General features: G+C 41.9%; 2 protein-coding genes across 4 annotated transcripts; both read right to left on the bottom strand.

Annotated features, from left to right (window-relative positions):
- Positions 1-83: 83 nt before the first annotated feature.
- On the bottom strand, positions 84-8,508 carry MPPE1 (metallophosphoesterase 1). 3 transcript variants are annotated; one of them, XM_031588979.2, is made up of 9 exons: positions 8,229-8,508; positions 7,501-7,609; positions 7,072-7,175; positions 5,739-5,819; positions 4,100-4,208; positions 3,216-3,287; positions 2,985-3,107; positions 1,956-2,096; positions 84-557 (listed from the first exon to the last, which is right to left on the bottom strand). In XM_031588979.2, exons 1-9 carry the CDS (start codon positions 8,501-8,503, stop codon positions 375-377), a joined length of 1,197 nt encoding a protein of 398 aa, XP_031444839.1. In that variant the 5' UTR covers positions 8,504-8,508; the 3' UTR covers positions 84-374. The 3 variants fall into 3 exon arrangements, with proteins under 3 accessions (XP_031444839.1, XP_031444842.1, XP_089993480.1); XM_031588982.2 differs by lacking the exon at positions 3,216-3,287; XM_090137354.1 differs by lacking the exon at positions 84-557 and having other exon boundaries at positions 1,985-2,846.
- A 20-nt stretch (positions 8,509-8,528) lies between these two features.
- On the bottom strand, positions 8,529-20,382 carry LOC149918539 (uncharacterized). The gene is made up of 8 exons (XM_090137355.1): positions 19,902-20,382; positions 19,497-19,636; positions 18,840-18,920; positions 16,383-16,473; positions 15,261-15,447; positions 14,404-14,501; positions 12,078-12,227; positions 8,529-8,618 (listed from the first exon to the last, which is right to left on the bottom strand). Exons 1-7 carry the CDS (start codon positions 19,932-19,934, stop codon positions 12,099-12,101), a joined length of 759 nt encoding a protein of 252 aa, XP_089993481.1. The 5' UTR covers positions 19,935-20,382; the 3' UTR covers positions 8,529-8,618; positions 12,078-12,098.
- Between the last annotated feature and the right edge of the window lie 2,239 nt (positions 20,383-22,621).

Here is a 22,621-nt window from a genome sequence, read left to right as displayed (position 1 = left end):
AGAAACGTTTCCAGTTTGCTGCACTGAGCCTCCACCAGGGTGTGACACTAGTGCAGACAAGTGATGAGGCAACAGGATTTACATAATGTACAGTTACACTTTTAATATACATATTTGATACAAAAATTATAGCAGGAAAAGGACTCATTTGATTGTAGAATACAGTATTTTTGTACAGCATGGAACGTTCATTTCAGTTAATTATTTATCCTGTAGTAGTCATATCAGCTGTATAGGACTTCTATGGTATGTGTAAATGCAACCTGCCTTCAGACTAGCAATCAAATTAGGTCATTTGCTGGCATGAATATAGTCTGATGTTTGACTGTTCTCAGCTTTGGTATTTCAGTGACTGAATGCAGATGTCTGGCTCTTCATGCTGCTTTATGCTTACTGATTAAACGCTGAGCAAAATAAAATGGTGGAGTGAGAAGCTGAAAATGAGCTAGCACCAGGATGACGAGCAGGGCTCCTGCTGCCCAGTATATAGCGAAGACTCTGCTCTCACGTGGAAGGAAGCATTTGTGGAGGGAGAAGTCAGTTGGTGTTATGCTGCCCTGGAAAAGAAAGACAGACAGTGTCACTGCGCTCTTATAGTGGGTCCCACAGCAGGAGTTGCACCAGAGCGGGCAGACCTCCAGCTCCCAAGTTCTGTGTTGGGTGCAGAGGGTTGGGGCCAGCTCCCAGTACCAGTGCCTTCTCCAGGGGGCTGAAGAGTCTGTACTGGCTGTGCTGGGCACTAAATGGAGCAACCAGCAGGCCAGCATTAGCCCAGGCGCCAATCTGCCTGCTTCTCAGCTAGAGAAACTGGGGAGCTGGGCTCCTCCTCAGCTCAGCCTTCAGGAGAAGCCAAACTCCAGCTGCGGGGAAGCAACCTGGAGGCAGCCTTCCTGAGCTCGAGTTAGACTTCGTGAATGTGCCCCTTCCTCACCCCAGGCCCTCCTCCTACCCGCTACACACTGCAAAACACATGTTGGCTAATCCAAATTGCCTACACTAGCTTAAACAACTGAGAACTTTGTTGGGTTTTGGCTTGAAATTTAATTCAAGTTTACAGCAGCCTGAGGCTGAGCTAAAACCATAGCGAGGAGGATGCTGCTTGAACTGGCCAACCTCTTGTTTTGTCTGGCATGTGCAGAGAGCATACATAGTTTGAAGGCAGCTGCTCTCAGGAATACGGAATAAACACAAATAATTTTCAACAAGAAAGATTAACAGTAGCATAAAATGAATTGCAAAGGTTGGGGTTATCTGTGTATTAAGGAGCCTAAACTCAACAGTAGAAAAATACCTTAAAGATTTGCCCCCTTAGTCACAGAGTACTCCATAAACAGAGTGCAGGTTTTGCTTCTTACTCCACATTTCTCGGAGTTCTGTTTTCTTTCTCTCCTGGGGAATGTGTTGATTTACCTCTGATGATATACTGAGCACTGGAACTGCCTGCGCAAGCAGAACTAACACTGCATGAACGCAGACTGGACAAGAGGCGGCCCATAGGCACGCAAGCAACTCTTTCCCTGTGTGAAGTGATCCGTGCCCGAGGCTGGAGGCCACCACCACCACGTGAAAGTTCAGGGTGGCAATGGTCTTTGTTTAGAGTGGGTAAATCAGCTGAGTAACATGAGCCTTTCTACTGTTTGGTGCACAATACTGATTCTTTTTTACAAGTCAACAGTTTACAACGCGCCCTCTTCATAAGCAAATGTCAGATGCTTGTACCCATATACTGATTAGGTCTTTAACAGCATTGCTTTGTACCACACAGAACGTGGCTCCCACAGATGTACTTTATAAAGTGGACGCAGTGTACTGAGTGGGTCGGGTGGGTAGGCAATTTTTTTTAATTTTTTGTTTTTACAGGTAGAATCAGTTTTAAAATATAGCTGACTGCCATGTTGATTTATTTATGAGAGTTATCTGACAAAAATAAAAAAAGATAATAATTAAAAACTTACCATGATGAAACTAGGGTTGTTTCTATTCCTCCAACTGAACGACGGGACGCTGATCTCCGGGATCCCCCCCGTGTGCAGCACTTGGCAGGCGCTGTGCGTGTGCCCGCTGAGAATCAGGCGGGGATGGAACCACCACAGCAGCTGCGGTGCGCAATGGGAAAGCACAGCGGTAAGCCGTAACTAAAAGGAGACCGCACGCACGGCCCGTTTCTTCTTCTGACAGAATGAAAATGTGGGAGTTCTAACAATCTTAAGGAGTGTTTTGGATCAACTTCTGTTTTCCATTAGGCTAATGTTGGCAGTGCAGTATCACAGTCAGAGAATCACACGGGTTGGAACGGGCCCCTGTTAATGGAGTCCAAGCCCCTGCTAAAGCAGGTTCCCTACAGTAGGCTGCACTGGAAAGCATCCACGCAGATCTTCAATATCTCCAGAGAAGACCCAACTACTGCTTTTTCTATCCACACAGATCAGAAAAACGAAGCTAACAGCATGCTCTGAACAGTGCAGATAGAAATACCATTTTAACAAAACAACTGGGTGTTCGCAACCATGGGAGAACCCTGTACTGCCCATCTTGAGTGAAGATGTTTATGCAGCAGGAGATAAACATCAACACAGCTTTGGGGCGTACAGCAACTTTACATGTTCTTGCAGTTACTCCTGCAGCTGAAGCAGTACTGTCAAATAGGGGCTTTCTGCTAGGTTTACCATTAATAGCCACATTATATAAACTACAGAACGCTACACTAGAGAGAACAGTGGCATAGCATGCTTAAGAGCACCTGCACTTACCACGTGCAGAATCAAGGCCCAGATCACGCTGACCCTCAGGAGATGATCCACAGCTCTACTCAGCAGCCTCTCAGAGGCCGCGGTAAGCAGGAGCCCCTAGGGGCAGTTCATTTCAGCAAACGTTTGCCCTTTCCAAAATGTCCAAGCCAGTATGTTTCCAGGGACCCAGGCCACTCTCCAACCAACCAACCCACCCACCCACCCACCAATACTCAAGCTGCCGATAGAGAAAACCTTTTGTGATGCTTCCTGAGACAGCACATCATACTTCTCTTTAAATGGGATGGTCTTCTCCTCCGGAGGGGCAGCATCTTCTCCACTGCATTCTGCATCACTTTTCCGATAGAGAGGGTAATGCTGGGTGAAATGCAAAGCAAGGATGAGTTGTCAATGACACAGCCTGTCTAGAAAGGTCATAAATACCCAAAGCACGTTGACACATTGCCTCACCCATCCCCAATTCACCTGCAGAAGGATTGGTTGTGAAGCTGGAGGCTTTTCTCCATCACTGCACTTCTTCTCAGGATGGTTCGGTTCCTATGAATAAAATCAATCCATACGTACTGTCCTCACCTCTGTGTACCAAAGGGGTGGGGAAGGGACTTAACAACAGCTACAGATTGAGGTATTGGATTTTTCAGTTGTTATGTTTCTTTCTTGAGAAAAGCAGTACCAGCCTAGAGTACAGTGTTTAAATACTGCACCAACTTTCAGGAGACTGCTGCAGGTATAAGGGGAAAGCTCTGATTTCCCATTCACAACATGGTGTGAATTGAGCTGCACTCTTCCTGAAGGTGGAAAGCAACCACAGGCTCCCACTGCACAAGGAGGGCACAAGAGATTGAAGGCAGCCTGAGATGCAGCATTTAGGGTTAGGCAGTTTTTTCACTGGGAGATGGATTCAGACTGATTATCAATGCAGCACATGATGCCGCCCACCTGGCACTGTCTCCTATGAAAAGGTGAAGAGGGATGAAGCAAGCAACTGGATTTGATGAAATAATACCACTGAAACATTACCAGGCTAACCAGGCAGGACAAGAACAGAATCAGAAAAGTACAATAGGATATATAGAGCAGAACAGTGAGCAAGAATAGAAGTGCATGGCTTATTTGATCAGAAGAAAGCAACTTCTGTTAGCTGACAGCAATAACGAGGAAGTGAGCACCATTTACAGGCTAAGATGACAAATGAGGAGTTGTTACTCTGCTAACACGTTACAGTAGGAATGGGAGCAGGTTTATTTCAGACAACAGCCTTCACTACACCTTTACTGCTGCTACAGCATCAACATTTCCAGCGCAGCAGGCAGGCTGCTGGCTATCACCATGTCATCAGCAGATCTTACCTGCTGGGAGCAGTTCAGTCTGTGAGAAAGCGCCACAAGCTTCGCCTCTGCAGTGCGGCACAGGGTGCAGCCATCGCCCTCCATGGCCACGCTGTTCACGAGGACAAAGCTGGAAAACACCACATCGTGGGCTGAGAGAGAGGTGGTGAGGACAGGAAGGTGTTTGCTGTTCATGCACACAAGAATAAGCCTTATTTGATAAAATGCAAGGGTTCCAAAATGGGACACAGCTGAGCAAAACTGCAGAACATTGCAGCTTCTGATGCCACATTTTGCAAATCCTTTTCAAGTATCCATCCTGTAGCTATTGGCCTGTCTTGTAGGCTGCTTTCTAATCAGTCATTAATTAGGTTGCACCATATACTGGCTGCTGTATTTTATGTTAACTCCATCTTAATTACTGTAATAGATACTGAAGCAGTATTTGAATGAAATATTACAAGTCAACTAAACTGAATTCTGAGAGAAAGGAGAACTTTGCTTCTCTCTCTGCACATATTTCAGGCAACAGAAATGTGTTTTTGGATGTTCCATTCCTTCAGAATGACTGAAAAGCCCCACAGCACTGCATCTGGCTGCCTGCCTCCAGAACTCAGGTTCATACCGTGCTGCCTCGCAGAATGCAGCACTCGGTTAGTAGGAGAGCAGACATACAACCTGCCTGCCATTGGAAGCCGGAATTCTGCTGTGCTGTTATATGAAAGGAGATGCAGAGATGTTCCTGAACTGATTTAAACCTGCTGGAGTACGTATCTGTAGGACCCTACATCTACATAATAAACAGCATTATACTTAGCATTCATGAAGCTCATAGATCTTCCTGGGGAGAAAACCATCACTGCTAGACCTGTTTGGCATATTCTAAATGTCTGCTCAATTAATTAAGCAGTGCAACCTCCTTGTTTCTGGATCTTATACTCCCATGAGTGATGATAACCTCCTAACATGCTGCCAAATGCAGAGCAGCAGTGGCTCTGCCCTTCCTGTAGCACCTTAGGTTTAAAGAGAAATGCTCTGCCACACTCCCACTACACTGTCTCTCACCAGACTCTGGCACGGTACATAACAGCAACCAAAGAGCACGCACCCAATAACAGCTCTGGCACCAAGCTCTGTGCTCAGGGCCTCAGCCCAAACAGTGTCTGCATGACCCCACCGTGTGGGGAACCTGTGGCCAAACACCCGCTGCTTTCCCAAATTCTTCAGACAAGGACCAAAGAAGTTATAAAAATTAATGAAACTTTCAGCTTGCAAGCATGGGAGTTGGTTGTTTCTTTTCTGACTCCTATTCTGCTCTGTTTACAGCCATGGGTCATTACCAGCTGCGAGGAAGTACAAATACAAACCTAAGAATGTCATTCCAACTCCTCAGTACTTTTCCATTTGAAAGAAAATTGACCAAGCTTAGAGCAAAAGCTTCCCTCCAGATCTAAGTATGTTTGTACAGAGTATGTCACCCTGAACATAACACAAGCTAGGTATGAAGTAAAAGTAATAATAATCAGATTTAAGTGAAGCATTCCCCTACTTAGCAATTCAATTCATTACTAATTCAATTCCAGTTCTCATTCTCCTATTGCACTAACAGCTGGGCAGAACATTTATATATGTATATATATATATATATATATACACTCACTTCGTTCCTTTTCGAGTTATTAGCTTTCCTGAAGTAAAGTTGAAAACTTTTTCAAATCGATGTACCTTGTAAGTGGTCATTCTGCAACACAGAATAAAAATACAACTGAGGTAAGAGACTGACATTGTAGATAAATAATAGTATATAATAATAAATAATAATATAATCAATGCTTAAATAATCTGACAGAGCTGCTTTGCAATTTTTTAAGCCACTCCCACAGCTTGCTGCCACGTTACTTAGAGCACGTATTCATCCAGCAAGCACAGGGACAGCCGGACACTGACAGCGCTGTGTCATGTCCCAGTCACAGATGTCCCAGGGGAGCACAGGGCAAAAGAAATGGGAAAGGGAATATGCTTATACTTTGCAGATGATGAAGCCCAACACAAGAAAAAGAAACATCAAGACTTCTCTGCCAATGCAGAAAAGTGAGCCCTGAACAACTTCGCATATGCTCTAAGAAGCACAAAAGTAGCCTGAAAGGAGCTGGGGGTCCTGGTGGACAGCAGGTTGGCCATGGAACAGCAGTGTGTCCTTGTGGCCAAGGAGGCCAATGGGATCTCGGGGCATATTAAGAAGAGTGTGGCCAGCAGGTCAAGAGAGGTGATTCAGCCCCTCTGCTCCGTCCTAGTGAAGCCACATCAGCCCTGTGTCCCGGTCTGGGCTCCCCAGTTCAAGAAAGACAGATATCCTAGACAGAATCCAGCAGAGGACTACAAAGATGATGGGGAGCCTGCAGTATTTCCCCTATGAGGAAAGGCTGACAGACCCAGCGCTGTTCAGCCTGGAAAACTGAAGACTGAGGGGGGATCTTATCATCGCTTACAAACATCCATAGGGCAGGAGACAAGTGGAAGGGGCCAGGCTCATTTCAGTGATGCCCAGTGACAGAACAACAGGCACAAAACTGAACACAAAAAATTTCCATCTAAGCATGAGAAAAAACTTATTTACTGTGAGGGTGACGGAGTGCTGAAACAGCTGCTCAGAGAGGGCATGGAGTCGTCTTCTCTAGAGGTACTCAAAACCCTTTTGGACACCTTCCTATGTACTCTGCTGCAGGGAACCTGCATTAGCAGGGGGTTGGGCTGGATGGTATCCAGAGATCCCTTCCAACAGCTCTGATTCTATGAAACCTGTCCTAAAACGTATTCTTATGTGATGCAGGTGAGTACTTGTTAAGATCTTGCTCTAAATTACAATGCCATCTCATTTGATCAAAAGTATTTAACATGAACACAGAAAGTCATCCAGACACAAAACCAGTTACTGATGCATGCTGACATTTCATTCTTGGCACTGGTGTATCTCTTGCACCAAAAGGACTTACTCATAATGAAACCCAATGTCATGATTCCCAACGATAACCACCAGCTCAGTAGTAACTGGATACTTAAACATTTTCTGAAATCTCCTGACATCATCTGCCCATGCCTGCAGGAAGAAAATGAAGAAATCAATCTGTTCCACAACATGGGAGGGATACGAGGAACTACAAGTGTATAATACAGAAGCATGCGCTTAGTAAAATGCTCACGTTTCCTATGTTCTTTATCAAGCGAAAAGTGCCAAGATGTTACTAAAAATGAAGGAGAATCACAACACATCAATTCGTATCTAAAACACTACAAACTTCTGTGAGTAGGAAAATTGTAGTAACATGAAACAAAGCCTTGCATACCTAGTCTGTTTTCTTCTGCCATCCATTTCCTTCAAGAAATCCTCATTTTTTGAAACAAGAGAGCTTTTCATGTCATACCTGAGGTGAGTCCCATTTTCCTTCATCAAAGACATCTCCCAGAATAAAAACAATATCTGGCTGCAGCAACCACAAAGCAGTTTGGAAAGCTCTCTCCATTTGCCATTCCCTAGAGGGAAAACATGCACCCAGTCATCAATGCATAACTCCTTCATCCTCCACTTCAGATACATGAACACAGCCTTTCAGGAATGGGAAGGTGGCTCCTACACACTGAGAATGTTGCCAAGAAATTCCATTTAAATACTCAGAAACTGAGTTTAAGTGCTGTAGGTACCTCCCTACCTGGTGTGGGTAATTCTACGGCAACAAGATCAGAATGAAATCATGCAAGAAGGAATGCCAAGTTGGTTTATTGCTACTGTAATTCCATTAAACAACTATTTATTAGAATAGTAAATTACTGAATGAGTTTTACTACACTTTTATTTCTTCAGCAAAAGTTTATAAGATTCGTGTCATGATAGAATCAGTACTTTTTCAGCATTTTTTTTTTAACCACAACCAAAACAACAACTAAAATACAGCTTTGTGCAGTAGTCATGATTGGGTTACCCTTGGTTTTAGATATGATTTTCCACCCATTCTTCTACTATAAATATCTCTCAGCTTCCTTTTCTCTGCAGTTAAAGGGATTAAATGTTGGAGCATCAAAGTTCTCAGGTTCCATTAATTACCATTAAAAACTAAAGACAGGATAGAGATCATGCCAAAAATTAAATTACTACCTTCGTAGTTTATCCAGCCAATGTCCTTTGATTTCACCAAGCAGGTGAGTATCAGCTAAAAACATGGCCTTCAGGACTGAAGCTGAGGTCTCTTCATTAGCTGTGTGAGCCCCACCTTTCACATCCGGCCATCGACATTGAAAAATTACCACGTAATAAATGAAAAATTCACAAAATATTAGCACAGAGCTGACAAAGCACACGAGTTTCAGCAGGAAATAGATCCTCTTCTTCAAAGGATGGCTCTTCACACTGGTCAAGCTGGCACTCAGCATTGCAGTATCAGCACAGAAGTCTTTCCCAGTGGCTAAGTTCTACTCTCTGAGGTGAGAACAGTAGGGTTTGGTCAGAGGGCCAAGAGAGGCTTCATATCAGCATAAAATCCCTGTGCTGAAAATAGAAAATAAAATATTCAAAATCTCTCTGAAAAGGTGCTGTGAAAGGCCAATGGTGTTCATTTCTCATCTGTGTGAAATCTTTGGATAGTAAGTATAAATGCATATACACATACACACAATGATAGAATTGTTTAGGGTAGAAAGCACCAACAGAATCATCAAGTCCAACCATCAGCCAACACATACACACAGACAAAAACAATTTACTATTCCCAAACAAGTGAAATGTGAGAAAATGAGCCTCAGTTAGTGAACACATTGTGTTTCCTAACTTATTCCACCCTGGATAGCCTGTAACTCGAACAAGGAACTTACACCCTTTAAAACCATAATTTTATTTTTTGCCTTTCGAAGGCTAATCCAAATGACACCTTCACTCCGATAATCCACAACTGAAGGATCATTTCACTTGCTTACAGGCACTTAAGAGAAACTCAGTGCTTCTGGCTTAAGGAAGAAACACACACACTTTCATAGTTCTACTTCTCAAGTCCACAGAAATCTCTCACATGTGTTAATGCATACCAGAAAAGAGCATCCCAAGAGAGAGGGCAGCGAGAGCAGCCCTTCCAAGGGCAATCAGCCAGGGCCCAACACAACTTCCCACGTCTTTAGTCTGCATCAGACGGACCCACTTTGTAAAAGCCAACAGCTAACAGAATAGCAAGGGCTCCAGGAAGCTATCAAGGTGCTACTCACACCCTCAACAACAAACTTTTACAGAAACCCACAGAAATTCTTGTCACCATTCCCCTATTCACTTATTACATCAGCAAAATTGCACCCTAGTGGTAAAATGGATGGGACTTTGAGCAACCTGGTATATGGGAGGTTCCCTGCCTACAGCAGGGGGTTGGATCTAGGTGATCTTAAAGGTTCCTTCCAACCCAACAATTCTATGATTCTATGAAATAAAAAACAGATAATCTTTTTTTTCCCCACAACCAAAACCTCCATCTGATAACAGACACTTATTTTTAAACATTGCAAATAAACACTACATAGCACTTGTTCAAGACAAAGAACCATTAGTCTCCATCATGTAACACTTCCAGCATACATTATTTAACATTAGCATGACTAATCTATAATGATATGTAATCCAGTTCTATCTAAACCTACTCCTACATGACAAAGCTACTGGCCAGACATCTCAGTTTCACAAAACAGAGGAACCACAAATAAAGGCTGGTTAACTTAATACAAATCTTGTCTGCATTTCAACTAGCAATGCAGAAATCAGTGAGATCTTGTTTGTGCATCTCACAGCAAGGCAGGATTACAGCAAAAATGTCCATCCAACATATCCAGCAAGAAGCAGAAAAGCAGGTAAACTCACCCTGAACAAACTGTACCTACCCCGTAACTTGGAAAGTAGGCTGTGACAGTTCTAAACAGTCTCCTCTCCCAGGAAAAACAGTACTGGGTTGAATAGAAAATGCTAGTAAGCCTATATACTTGCATTAGGCATGTAAAAAATAAGATAAAAATGAAAAATCACATGACTCTCCTTATTCACAGCCCACACAAAGCTTAACACTAATATAACCTGTCACTTTGCTACCAATACCAACATGTTCTTTACTAGATTTTTGTTATGCCATTTTTCACACATCCAAGCTCTTCAGAAGCTGCCCACACACCAGTCCCCAGAGTGTGCACACTCACTCTCCTGCCTTCCTGCTGCTGGCTGTTAGCGTTCTGGGAGCCGTGTCACCGGGTGGGGAAGATGCCCAACGTCCCCCATCTGCAGCCTACATTTCCAGTGAAAGATCAGAAGACAAACCAAAATCTGAGAGGCAGAACAAGCTGAAGGACAGCTCCCACAACAGGAACACCCATCTGCATCGCCCTCGTCACTCTCCTACCTCGCCCTGCAGCCTGCAAGCCGACAGCTGCTCACATCCCGCCTGCGCCGTGTGCTCACAGCCACGCATCTCCGCACACCAAATGGCAGCGCGTGCAGCAGTTGTCCCAGCCTCACATACGGGCACCGGCAAGCAGAAGCCACACGGAAGAAAGCTGTTTTCTCTCTCTCTCTCTCTCTCTCACACGTGATGGAAGGGCCAAAAATAGCGCTGTCAGACCACAGATGCACTGCAAGATGGAGCTGTGGTGCAACACGGCGCTGTGCAGCGCTGCTGCTCCTCCTTCTCACAAGGCCGGTCATTTAGGTAGGACCAAAACATGTGCTGTCACCAGGGCTTATGGAGCTATGCCAGCAGAAGAGACTGAGGGATTTCTCACTGTTGATTGCTCAAAATAGATGGCAGTGGCCAATGCAAGAACGATTTTTAAAGTTTTTTGAGGTTGCCGTGAAGATGAGATCAAGATTTTTCAGCTGGTTATCCAGCTTTTGTTTACAAGTGAGGTAGGGATGAAGCAAGATACAGTGCTATGCAGACAGAGCAGGAAGCAAGGAACTCAGAGCTTTATCCTGCCTCTAACTTAGTGAGTACGTAACCCTAAATACCTCGTGTTCTTTTAAGCCAAATTATTAATTTACAGCTATCAAACTATCACAGTGTGATAGTCTCTGTGTTGTTATTACACAAAAGAAGCTGTGTGAGGGTATAAGTAAACACAGTATTTCTAACCTCAAGATGAACTCAAATTTTCACTCACTTTTTCCATTGTAGTGTCGCAAAGTTACAGCATTCAACCTTCAGAGAACATAACTCAAGGTCTATATACACTTCAAAGCATAACAGTTACAAACAAGTTCAGGTTCAAACATCCCAAGTTTTCCCTCTTGAAATGCACAACTGTGTTCCCTCTTTGCATTCAAGGCTTTTTCTCAGCCTCTCTGTCTGAAGCAATGGAACATTTCTACCTTGTGCGCTCTAACTCTCAGCACTCGATTCCTATCAGTGCTTCAGATACTGGCGTGGTAATACCCTTCAATCAAATAGGAGCTTCTGATGAGTTAAATATATATAATTATAGAATGGCCTGTGTTGAAAAGGACCTCAAAGATCATCTAGTTTCAACCCTCCTGCTGTGGGCAGGGTCGCCAACCACTAGACCAAGCTGCCCAGAGACATAAATACAGATATAGAGTCCATCAGTAGAATGCCAGTGTTTACATGGTTTTTATATACATACATGGTCTTGGTTTTTTTTTTTTAAACATATGTTTTATTTACAGGAAAGGACATATTGAGAAATTCTTCAAACTGAAACACAAAGATTTGATTTTCCCACAAACACCCACAACCACAGCTGCAATTGGTGCATTTTGTGAGTGTGAAACAGAGCTCTGAAAACTCAGCTTAAGTTATGCAGACCACAGTTTATTTAAAAACCAGATGTACAAAATCAAATGCATAAAATACAAAAATACTTCAGAACAGCTTCCTACACTGAGCTGATATTACTGAATTCATAATAGTATCAAAATGTGGCACTACATTTCAAATTTGCAGTATAAAAAAAAAAGTGGAAAACCTACTTGCCATTGGATCATCAGCAGTTACAAATGTGCTGTAAAAGGAAGTCCAAAGATTACACTTATTTGTTTCAAGCACTTCTCATACTGATTATTCAGTTTCACAGATTCCTGCACAGCACGCTTTAGATCTTCTATCTCTTCAAAAAACTCCTAGAAAAACCCAAAAATAGTCACCTCAGTTTCTTTGAAAGATATTCTCTATAAGAGCTGGTCAGCGTTTCCATTGTTCCCACGTTCAGACACTTTCTGTTTTAATTAGGATATGGCCAAGTTCTGCAAACACAGCACACATCCACTATAATCATGTGTTAATAGTTTAAAAACTTTGCACTGAAAGGGAATGCAAGCACAATTTAAGTTACTTCAGAGCCTGAAATAGAGACTGATAATGGAAAAGATACAAGAGACACAATAGAAGGAAGAAAAAAAAGTTGGTTTGTCAGAAAGCTAGGAAATGGCAATCCAAAATTGACAAGGAAATAAATGTCACTGTCACAAACTCATCTGTGCAGAAACATAGCAGCACAGGAACAGAACACAGAAACAATCTAAGTTCAAAGGATATCTGAAATAAAAATACAGAGAAGAGTCAAAAAGAAAGGTTTCTATGAGATCTGAAACAGCCACCATGCAAAAACATGCAAAAGTCAGCCGGCCGTAGAGAGCACACCACTAACTTGGAAGAAACTAAAGGAGTAAAAGTATTAAAAGGGGAAAATAAGCAAGAAGAGATGTAAGGAGAGCCAACTATGGACAATAATGTTAGCATTTGAACAAGGCAATAACAAAGAGTTCTTCCACCTTAAGGTGGAAGAACAGATGCAACATTTAGAGATGGAAGGATATACATTTCTTCAAACCGTGAACTTCATTATAAATTGCTTGGGTCAGTTTAGAACCTTCAGGACAGCTACACCATGTTAATGAATGTGCTGTTTCAGATCTATTATTGATGACTGCACTAGGAGTGGGCAAGATTTATGATGCACCAAATGGATAACATCATCCAACAGATTCAGCTTGATCAGACAAAAGCAATTTGCAAGAGAGCTGGGAATGAAGAAGAGCAGTGTGTGAGGCTGTAAGAAACACAGAAACAACTCAGTAAGCAAACCATAACAACTAGTCCTGGTGAATGTCAGCCCACAGAATTCACTTGCACAGAGTAATCCTTTTGTAATTACAGTTCATAACTTAACAAGTACTTCTCTCTGTACTTAAATAGTTCAGTTCAGCTTCATAAAAATAAACTTCAGTTATTACAATACTAATAGCCTGCAGCTAAGATGAAACTATTTCTTGTTCAACTTCTACAGCTCAAGTCTATTGAGCAGTTCAGACACTCTGTAAGCAAAGTCAAATGGTGTTGGAAAACCTAAGGATTGTAAACAGAGTATAAGCAATCAAAACTTCATTTCACCAAATCTGTAAAGTCCTATCTACCAAAGTAACACTGTTATCTACTTACATTTGACATCTTCTCCTGCTTCTTCTTTTGACTTTTTTTTTTTTAAAAAAAAAAAAAAGGAATAGCTACATACATCCTAAGTAAGCACAGTGACTTTAAAACTACCAAAAAAAATGGGTCCATAACTTCAGAGCAGTATTTTCTTCTTCTGAAAGATTAAATTTCAGCCATGAGCTGTCCCTGAATTCCAAGCAAGGGGGATCTAGAACTTATCCATGCTTAATGCTCTACACGTTTCACATCTACTGAATTAGCACCAGGTTTTACCACTACCTCTGTAATGAAAGTGAACTCAATATTATTTGCTTTTAGAACAATTAAAGCATGTTTTACACTGAAAATAAAATCTTAGACCAGTAATGTTAAACTGAATCCCCTACAGCTAAGTAGGATCTCTCCACTTCCCATGTCAATTCAAGAATTATCAACCTTTCACTCTTCCTCCTTTGATAACTGCAGAGACAACCTACCACAAACCCTTCATGGCCCTGCAACGGTCACAGTTCTGTCACAGACACAGTTTCAGTTACCAGCACTTGTAATTTTGATCTTGTAACAACAGAAGACAAAGAATCTCTCTTGGAGGAAATTAAGTTGTTGAGCCATTAAAAAAAATGCATCTAGAAGAAAAATTCACAATTTTAAAGTAAAAAGAAAAAAAAAAAAATCACAATTATTCTTTTTCATCAGCCAAGCAGTATTGCAAGATATCAGTATTTCAAGGAATCATTCATCTCTTTTTCCGAATGGCATACACTGATTTTTTTAAATGTATTTTGCTTGCTAACAGCCAAGATAGAAAAGTTTATTTTTCAAAAATCACCTGCTCTTATAAGAACAGGTCCTATAAGAAATTACCTTGTTTAATCCAGCTAATTCCTTCCTTAGTGCTCTCCTTTCCTCTGACAACTTTTCATTTTCTTTCTTCAGCTTTTTAATCTCCTTTAGCAACAGCTCTATATTCAAATAACAAAATACAGACTTCAGCCATCACAGTCAGCCTCCCCCTCACATGAATCAGACCGCAGCTAAAGAGCTGCCAGCATTTTCTGCTATTAGAAAATTATGCTTCAGCTTTTTTAAGTTATCTTTTTCTTACAGTGACTTATTCTTAAGAACTGGCCAAGATCACTCCCAGCTGCTACAAAAGGTGCCAGAATCTGCAAATTGGGCATTTTTGAACCAATTCTTAGAAGGTGGGGGTTTTTCCTTTAAAAAGAAGTTGCAAAACAGCTGCATCACTGCTTGATTACCATTTTCTGACTTAAGAAAGGGTCACATTAGCTGCTGATGATCACTTCCTGAAAAATTATACATACATTATATGACCTCTTCAACTTCTTTTTAATAATGCTTTGAAGAGGAACAGGATCGTACCTTATAGCTTTAGGTCCACGAGGAAGACGTGCACAAACCAACACTGGATGGATTTATTGCACGTGTTATGGCTAACTTGTGGATCACTGTCTAAAAGCCAAAGAATGTAGCTACTAAGTTTTGTACTGGAATAAATAATGAATGCTAGTGAATGCACCACGCATTCATGCCCATGATTATAGTGCAGAATTGGATTCACAGATACAATATTAAAACGGCAGCATTTTAGATGCTGCAGTGTAAGAAATAACTGAGAGTGCATACAGATCAGAAATGAAACTCATCCCCTCTGGTGGTCATAGTGGAAGGAGCATCATTGAAATGAACTATACCATTACCTAAATATTTACTGCAGCAGGACTCCTCCTTTTTAGATGTGTCTCTGTGAGACACTATTTCTCCCTCTAGGGTTCGACTTCTTTTCCCAGAAACAGCATGAGTTTTCCACAAAACATTATTACGTTCCAATTTCTCAATCCTTTGCTTCTGCTCTTGAAGATTATGCTCTAGCTCATGAATTTTCAGCTGTCAAGAAACCAAAATTTATTTTAAAATGCATAGCAGAAACATAGTTCAACTGAGTACGAATGGAAATGTATCCTGAACGCAAACCTAGAGCTTTCAGTTGCTCAATTAAAGGTATGTTCATCTAGAAGTGTCTGAAAGGAGAGGGAAAACGTAGCAACTGAAGATCTGCACACCTCAGAAATGTTTTTAAGAAATATGTAACTGAGCACACAGCCAACAAAGCAAAACTGTTCACGCACAAAGATGCACAAAGATACCAAACCTTTCCCCACAATACACTCATGGCAGCAATTCCCAGCTTTTATGAAAGGCAGACACAATCCAGTCATAACAAATATTCAAAATGCAAAAGGAAGCACACGTTCACAAACTCCTAGGTGAAAATTCATTATAGTCGCCAGCCACAATGCTACTAAATGGCTGAAGAGGCAAAACCCAATTGAAGCAGCTTCTTGGGCCACTCCTGACCACACAACCCAACCTTTGCTTCAGTTATGCTATTCTCATGTACAGCAAGCCAGCAGATCTTGCTGTCTGAAAAATACTCACTTTTTTTAGTTAACTTGCTGCTGGGCTCCTGAAATAAATCGGCTCAGAACACATAGAGAAAAATATCACAGCTGATGCAAGAGAGGGAAAATGCATATACAGTTGGTAGGAGGGGCAGATAGATGAGTAAAGAAACAAACAATGAAAGAGGAGAGCAAGTTACAGACATACCAGTGACACGGTTCACCTCCAAAGTGAACACAGACTACTTACCATTATCCTAATGGCACGGGAAACAGAAGGAACAAGTATGAAAAGAAAAACTTTGCAAAACCCACGCTGCAAACCTAAGAATGATTTTTCGGTCTACCTTACTTTTATAATTATATTATATATATAATATGTTTGGCTATTTGATACCATATCCTACAAGTTCTACTTACAGTGAGGTTTCTAATTGTTTCACTTTGTTCCTGGTTTGTTTTCATTTCCTTAACGTAACATTTCTGTAGATTACTATACTTCTGTAGTAGTCTAAAACAGAAGAAATGTAGAAATTGCAATAAAATATGAATGCCAACAAAATAAGCTTTATCATAAAAGTACCATACATGTCCCAAAGAAATCCTTTGGGTAGTAGTTTTACTGTAGACTTGTAATGGAAATATTAAGATTGTTATTATGAAGTTGGACCAGCAACACAGAAAGCATTGGAGAAACTGCAAAGCAAGAAGTAAAAGAACAGTCTGCATCAATAGAAAGAACCACAGTCACTCAGGCCAAGGACTCAGTGTTTCTCACCAGCCCGGATGGTCACACTCAGTACAAACAACTCACTGGGGGAAGACCCAGGACAGGAGAGTGGCAGCAAGTTTGCAATATGTCACATCTATCATTTGTTACCCTGTCTTAGTTTCACCCAGGATGGAATTGTTTTCTTCAGAATGTCTGGTATGATGCTATATTTTAGTTCTAAAAGAAAAACAATGTTGATAACACACTAATGTTTATAGTTGCTGCCAAGCAGTGCAGTACAGAGCCAAGGCCTTTGGCAACAAAGGGCCCAAGGAGCAGGGAGAGAACAGAATTAGGACAGCTGACTAAAACTGGCCAAAGGGATATTCCATGCCATATGACATGAAGTGGAATGAGTTATGAAGTGGCTGGGTGCTCTTTTGGCTCTCTTCCACTGCTCAGGGGCTAGCTGAGCATTGGTCAGGGAGGTGGTGAGCAATCGCTTGTGCATCTTGTTATATACATTTACACACACACACACACACACACACAATCATAACTATTTTCCTTTTCTCTTATCTTAGTAAATAGTTTTATCTCAACTCACAAGTCCTGCTTTTTTTTTTTTTTGCTTTTTTTTTTTCCTCCCTGATTCTCTCCCCTATCCCACTGGGAAGGAGGGGGAACAAGTGAACAACTGTGTGGTGCTGAGCCACCTGTTGGGTTAAATCAAAAATAGCACAATAGGAATAACAAAAAGACAACTCCTAAAGGATATAAAGAAGTTTGGCTCTTGACACCCATCAAGACCCCAAGAGACACAATGAGAACTAAAAATGCAGCATCCCCACCTCTCCACGTTGCCCCGAAGCAATCCTGGCCACATCACTTGAACACACACACACACACACACACACACACACACACACCTCACTGCTTGTAAGTATGACTGAGTGAAATCTATGACACAGTGAGTACAAGTGAGCAAAAATCTATGTAAAATCCACGTTAAATTAACAGATTTGAACAGTTAACATTACATTTCCCTTTGATACTGTCTTGCATCGAGATCTGCTGCACTAATTTCCCATGGTATTTCATAGCATTCAGTGTACAACTACCAGATTCATGAAACTGACGAATACCAACAGATATTTCTCCCTGTTTTATTAAGAATTAGGATAAGAGCTGACATTCATACTATGTTATGACAGCACCACAAACAGAATGAATGATACTAGCACAGAAAAGCTCTGCAAACTACAAACTGATGATACAAGTAATGTTAGTTACAGATGCACAACCTAACACAATATAGGGCCAGCACTTGTCTCTAAGAATAACTCAAGTATCTTCAATCAAAGTCATACAGTTCAAGCCCAGAGCTAGATACCCAGCCACCCTACATAGTTGACAAGAGTCTGGTATGCTGTAAGGTAATTATATTAAAAATAATAACTAAAAAAAAAAAAATATATAGGCATTCTACAGCCACTTAAACACTAGAAACAGTGTGTGAGAATCCCCAGCAGCAGCGGCTGCTTCTGTCTACATAAGATGCACAGACCAGAATCTATTGCTGTAAATGGACTAAAGCCTTTGAAAGAATGGAGCAGACGGCTTCAAAACCAAGTTAGATAGGGCTTCACCAACATTTTATGTAACAATGCCTAATTGCTGGAATGTTTCATCATGCATTTTCTTAAAATGCAATTCTACTGTTTGCATAAAAAAGAAAAGCAGTTACAAAGATTTATTTTTAACATTAACTGGCAAACTGCAGTTAATAGTGGCTCACTTCTCAAGTCAACTAAGACTGGAATATAGATCCACTCACCATGTGACTCATACTGAAAAAACTATTAGCCTATACATTTTATATACATATAAAAATGAGCCATTTAAAATGAGTTACGGAAGCTCTCTTAGAAAAGGAAATTGTATAATTGTAGGTTATTAAAAATCTACCAAAAAAGTCACTTTTGCAGTATATGCGTGTATAAATAAAACATACACATGCACACATGCATGACTGAGCTTTTTAATTTGATTTTTCTCAATGAAAGATTTGTTATAGAAACATATGACTCAACCACGCAGAACACATCCTACCCTAGAGAGAACTGTATGTTAATTTGCTGAAGAACCAGTTTCCAAGAACTCACCTGGCACTTCCACCCTCCAGATTAAGATCCTTGCTGTAACCACCCTTACGCCATAAGTGTGTGTCTGTTTGAATCTGAATGCTTCAACAAAATAAACACAACAGCTTAATATTAGATTTTACAATTTTAATTGGCTCATACAAAACAACAGAAAAATGAAAATTTAAACTCCTTTTCAGTTTGATTTTAGAATGGAAGTTTCCAGGCAGGATCGTGAAAACACCAAACTTGAACTTGAAAATTGTGCAAAAATGCTTAAGTAAATGCTGGCAGGATGCTTCTCAAAGCACTACAACTACAGTTTCTCAGGTCCCCTGGGTAACAGCTGCCAAATCTTTTAAATGATACACCACTCTCTCACCACTGTCTGGAGGCAAAACCCTCCTGAGCTCTTACAGTTTGGTACAGCTGGCACAGGGCTGTTACTCAGTGATATCAGAAGTGTTTACTTTAGTATAACAGTGGCAACTTTGTTCAAGTCACCACAGCCATTCTTTACCTGCTCCCAGCATCCTCCCATCCCCACCATCCTGTCCATAGGAAGGACAGATAAAACTCGGGGTGTCTGGGGGAATAATGATGGACAAGTCTTGAAATGCTATGCTTCTTTAGACACACACACACAAAAGAGGTATCAGTTTGTCAATGAACTCTTACTCTCTGCTGGTGACACGACCACGCGCTAACTGCCGCTGCCGCCCTCCTTCCTGAACCTGAGCCAAATCCTTCTCCAGCTCCTTATTCTTTCTTTGTAGCTTTTTCAGCTTCTTCAGTAATTGCTCATTTTCGGCACCGAGCTGAAAGGCGAGAGAACCAAAAAGGAGGGACGGCGCTACATTTTCAGATAACGTATTAACGGGTAGGATGACGTTTCAGGCTATAATTCCCTCCTGCAGGTTTTGCCGCGTCCATCGCGAACCCCTTGCGGGCACAGCCACGCCAATCACCTCACCCCCCGCCCGAACACAACACCGGCGGCCAGGCTATGGAGTCCAACAGACGCCGTCATCTCACGCTCGGCCAGCGCAAGGCCCCGAGGCGAAGAGCCCGGGCTCGACTCACTTGCAGGCAGCGGCGCACGGAGGGCAGCGCCATGGCGACCCCGCGGCTGAGCCCAGCCCGCCGCCGGCCGCCCCCGCCCTCCTCACGCTGAGGCGCAGGCGCGGCGGCTCCGGCCCTGTTGCCGAGGGAGCCGGCCCTTGCCAAAGCAGCTCCTTCAGCAGGCGCACAGGAACGAGCCCAGCTGGGTTAGGGATGTCTCCGGAGAAGGAGACTCCACAGCCTCTATGGGCAGCCTGTTCTCAGCGCTCTGTCACCCTCACTGCAGAGTTCTTCCCTGTGTCCTCACCAGGGCAGAGCAGAGGAGGAAGATCGCTTCCCTCAACCTGCTGGCCAGGCTCTTCTTAATGCACCCCAGCATCCCCATGGCCTTGACCACAAGGGCACACTGATGGCTCATGGCCAACCTGCTGCCCACCAGGACCCCCAGGGTCCTTTTCCACTGAGCTCCTCTTTGTAGAGAGGCACTCAGCATCTCCCATCCCCTCCCCTGGATCAGCCCATCCCTGGCTTGGCCAACTCCTCCTACTTAGCATTGGGGTCAGACACAAAGTAAAGGCCTTGGCACATGAGATCCAGACACAAGCTGCAGGGCAGGGAGCAATCCCAGAATGCATGGGATGGAACAGTGTACTCATTCTCAGCTGCCAGGCCACTCTGTGAGGATTTCTTCACTGGTTCCACAACTCCAAGAGCAGTGGAACTACTTCACCAATTCTTCAGGCCCTTGGCAAATCAGCTTGTCCCAAAGGCACATGGCAACAAAACTGATACTCTAATCAGCAACTAACACTGAGATTTAGTACTATGTAAATTATAAAGTAAGTGGCTACAATAGCTGCTGGCAAAAAGTCAGAAGTGTGTAATAGATCACAAGCTAGAAAGATAACGATGCTATATTCAGATGGAATAGCAACATAGAATCATAGAATGGCTTGGGTTGGAAGGGACCTCAAGAATCACCAAGATCCAACCCCTCTGTTGCATGCAGGGCCACTAACCTCCATATTTAATACCAGACCATCCCAAAAGGTGATTACTCAGCTCAGTTTTATCAGACACAAACAAAATCTCAGGTAAAGTCCTGAGTAGTTTAGAAAACCAGAGTAAAAATGGCATGAGATAGAAAATATTTCAGTCCTTCCAGATTTGCTGTAACTGCTTAGTCAAGAAAACAGACTAATAAGAGTCATTTTAACTCTCTATCTTTGGTCAATGTAACGGGTGGTAATAATTGTTTCCTATGTCCTCTACAGGAAGCATGAGCAGAAATAAAGTTGCTTTCCAGCAGACATTATTTCAGATGAGTAACAGGGAAAATTTCTTCAATATCAAAGAAGAAAAAAAATACATGTATTCTCCTTTGCTAGAGGTTTTAACAGACCAGAGAAGCACCTAGCCTGAGATGCAGGTATATCAGCATACAAGTATACAAAGAGATCATTTTAAAGACTCTTTTAGCTCAAAATTTCATCAATTTTATGTTACTTTCACTAGTAAACATAGGAAAGGATATACATCTATTGTTCTCGTGTTTTGAAAACTGTCTTCACAATGACTGCTCCAAAAATCACGACAAAGGGAAGCCATAGGATAATGCAGTATGGTGGTGAATGATTAACGGTGAAAACAAACACAGCCAATATACCAGTACATCACTGTGGGCAGTATGAGTAAGATAACTACTTTTTCCACACTACTGCACTAAACCAAAAGAGGAGGAAGCACAAATGGACTAATCCAGGGCTTCCACAGAAATTGGAAGGGCAGCACTAAGCAGAACTCAGAGAACAACCTAAATATGTCAAAAGTAGCAAACAAAACAAGCCCATAGTATGTCTTGGGTCGTCCTTAGACATGAGTCTGCAGACCCTTTTTCCCTAGCCTTTCCACAAACACAGTAACTAGTCCTGGGCACAATGCTGATCTCCTGGCAACCCAGAAGTAGAGAACAAAGCAATATCTATGCACATTTTTTAAGATCCAAATATTTTCAGAACTCAAAAATGTTACCAGCAGGACATCTCCACTGTACAGACTGAAAACCAACACAAAGAAAAGTTGGGAAGAGACCTATAGGGAAGGCAGAACTCCAGATTTCTCACCTCGAAACCAAGCTACACAGCCTCCCTCTGCCCTGCTCTTCCATAGCTGGTGTGGGAATCAGAGATACATAGAGAAAAACAATAGCCAGATTTCTGAACCATGAACCTAGATGTGCAAGGAGTCCATGTAAGATTCAAATTTGAATCAAGTAACAAGAAAAAAATACTTGTATTTTCGAGCTCTTGGAAAAGCCATTTGAAGATTTTATCATGCACATGACAATCATTTTCAAAAGCGGTACTTGATCTTGGGTGGCTCCACTTCAGAATAAGCATCCATTCTTCCAAATTAAGGATGTTCAATAAATTTGCTAAAGTAACCCAAAGCTGTGTAGCACAAGACATCAGATTTTGGAGCATCAAAAAAAAAAAATCAAAAGATGTAAGCGTGCATGGATATACAAACAAGAAATACACTTTCTGTGCTTAATTAGGAAACACATTCATTTTCCAGAGATATTAACAACAGTTGATATTTTACAAACTTGTCAGTGTGAGCGACCATATGAGGTACCATTAAAAATGCTTATTTGTCACTGCAATTACAGCAGAAGCATTTCCCTATGTAACTATTCAAGCAGTTTGTTGAATGCATTTTTTTTTTTCCTTGCATTTTTG

The sequence above is a fragment of the Phasianus colchicus genome, chromosome 3 (assembly GCF_987193195.1).
Source record: "Phasianus colchicus chromosome 3, bPhaCol1.hap1.1, whole genome shotgun sequence".
In the NCBI taxonomy this organism is placed as follows: domain Eukaryota; kingdom Metazoa; phylum Chordata; class Aves; order Galliformes; family Phasianidae; genus Phasianus; species Phasianus colchicus.
This window is presented reverse-complemented; position numbering and strand designations above follow the sequence as displayed.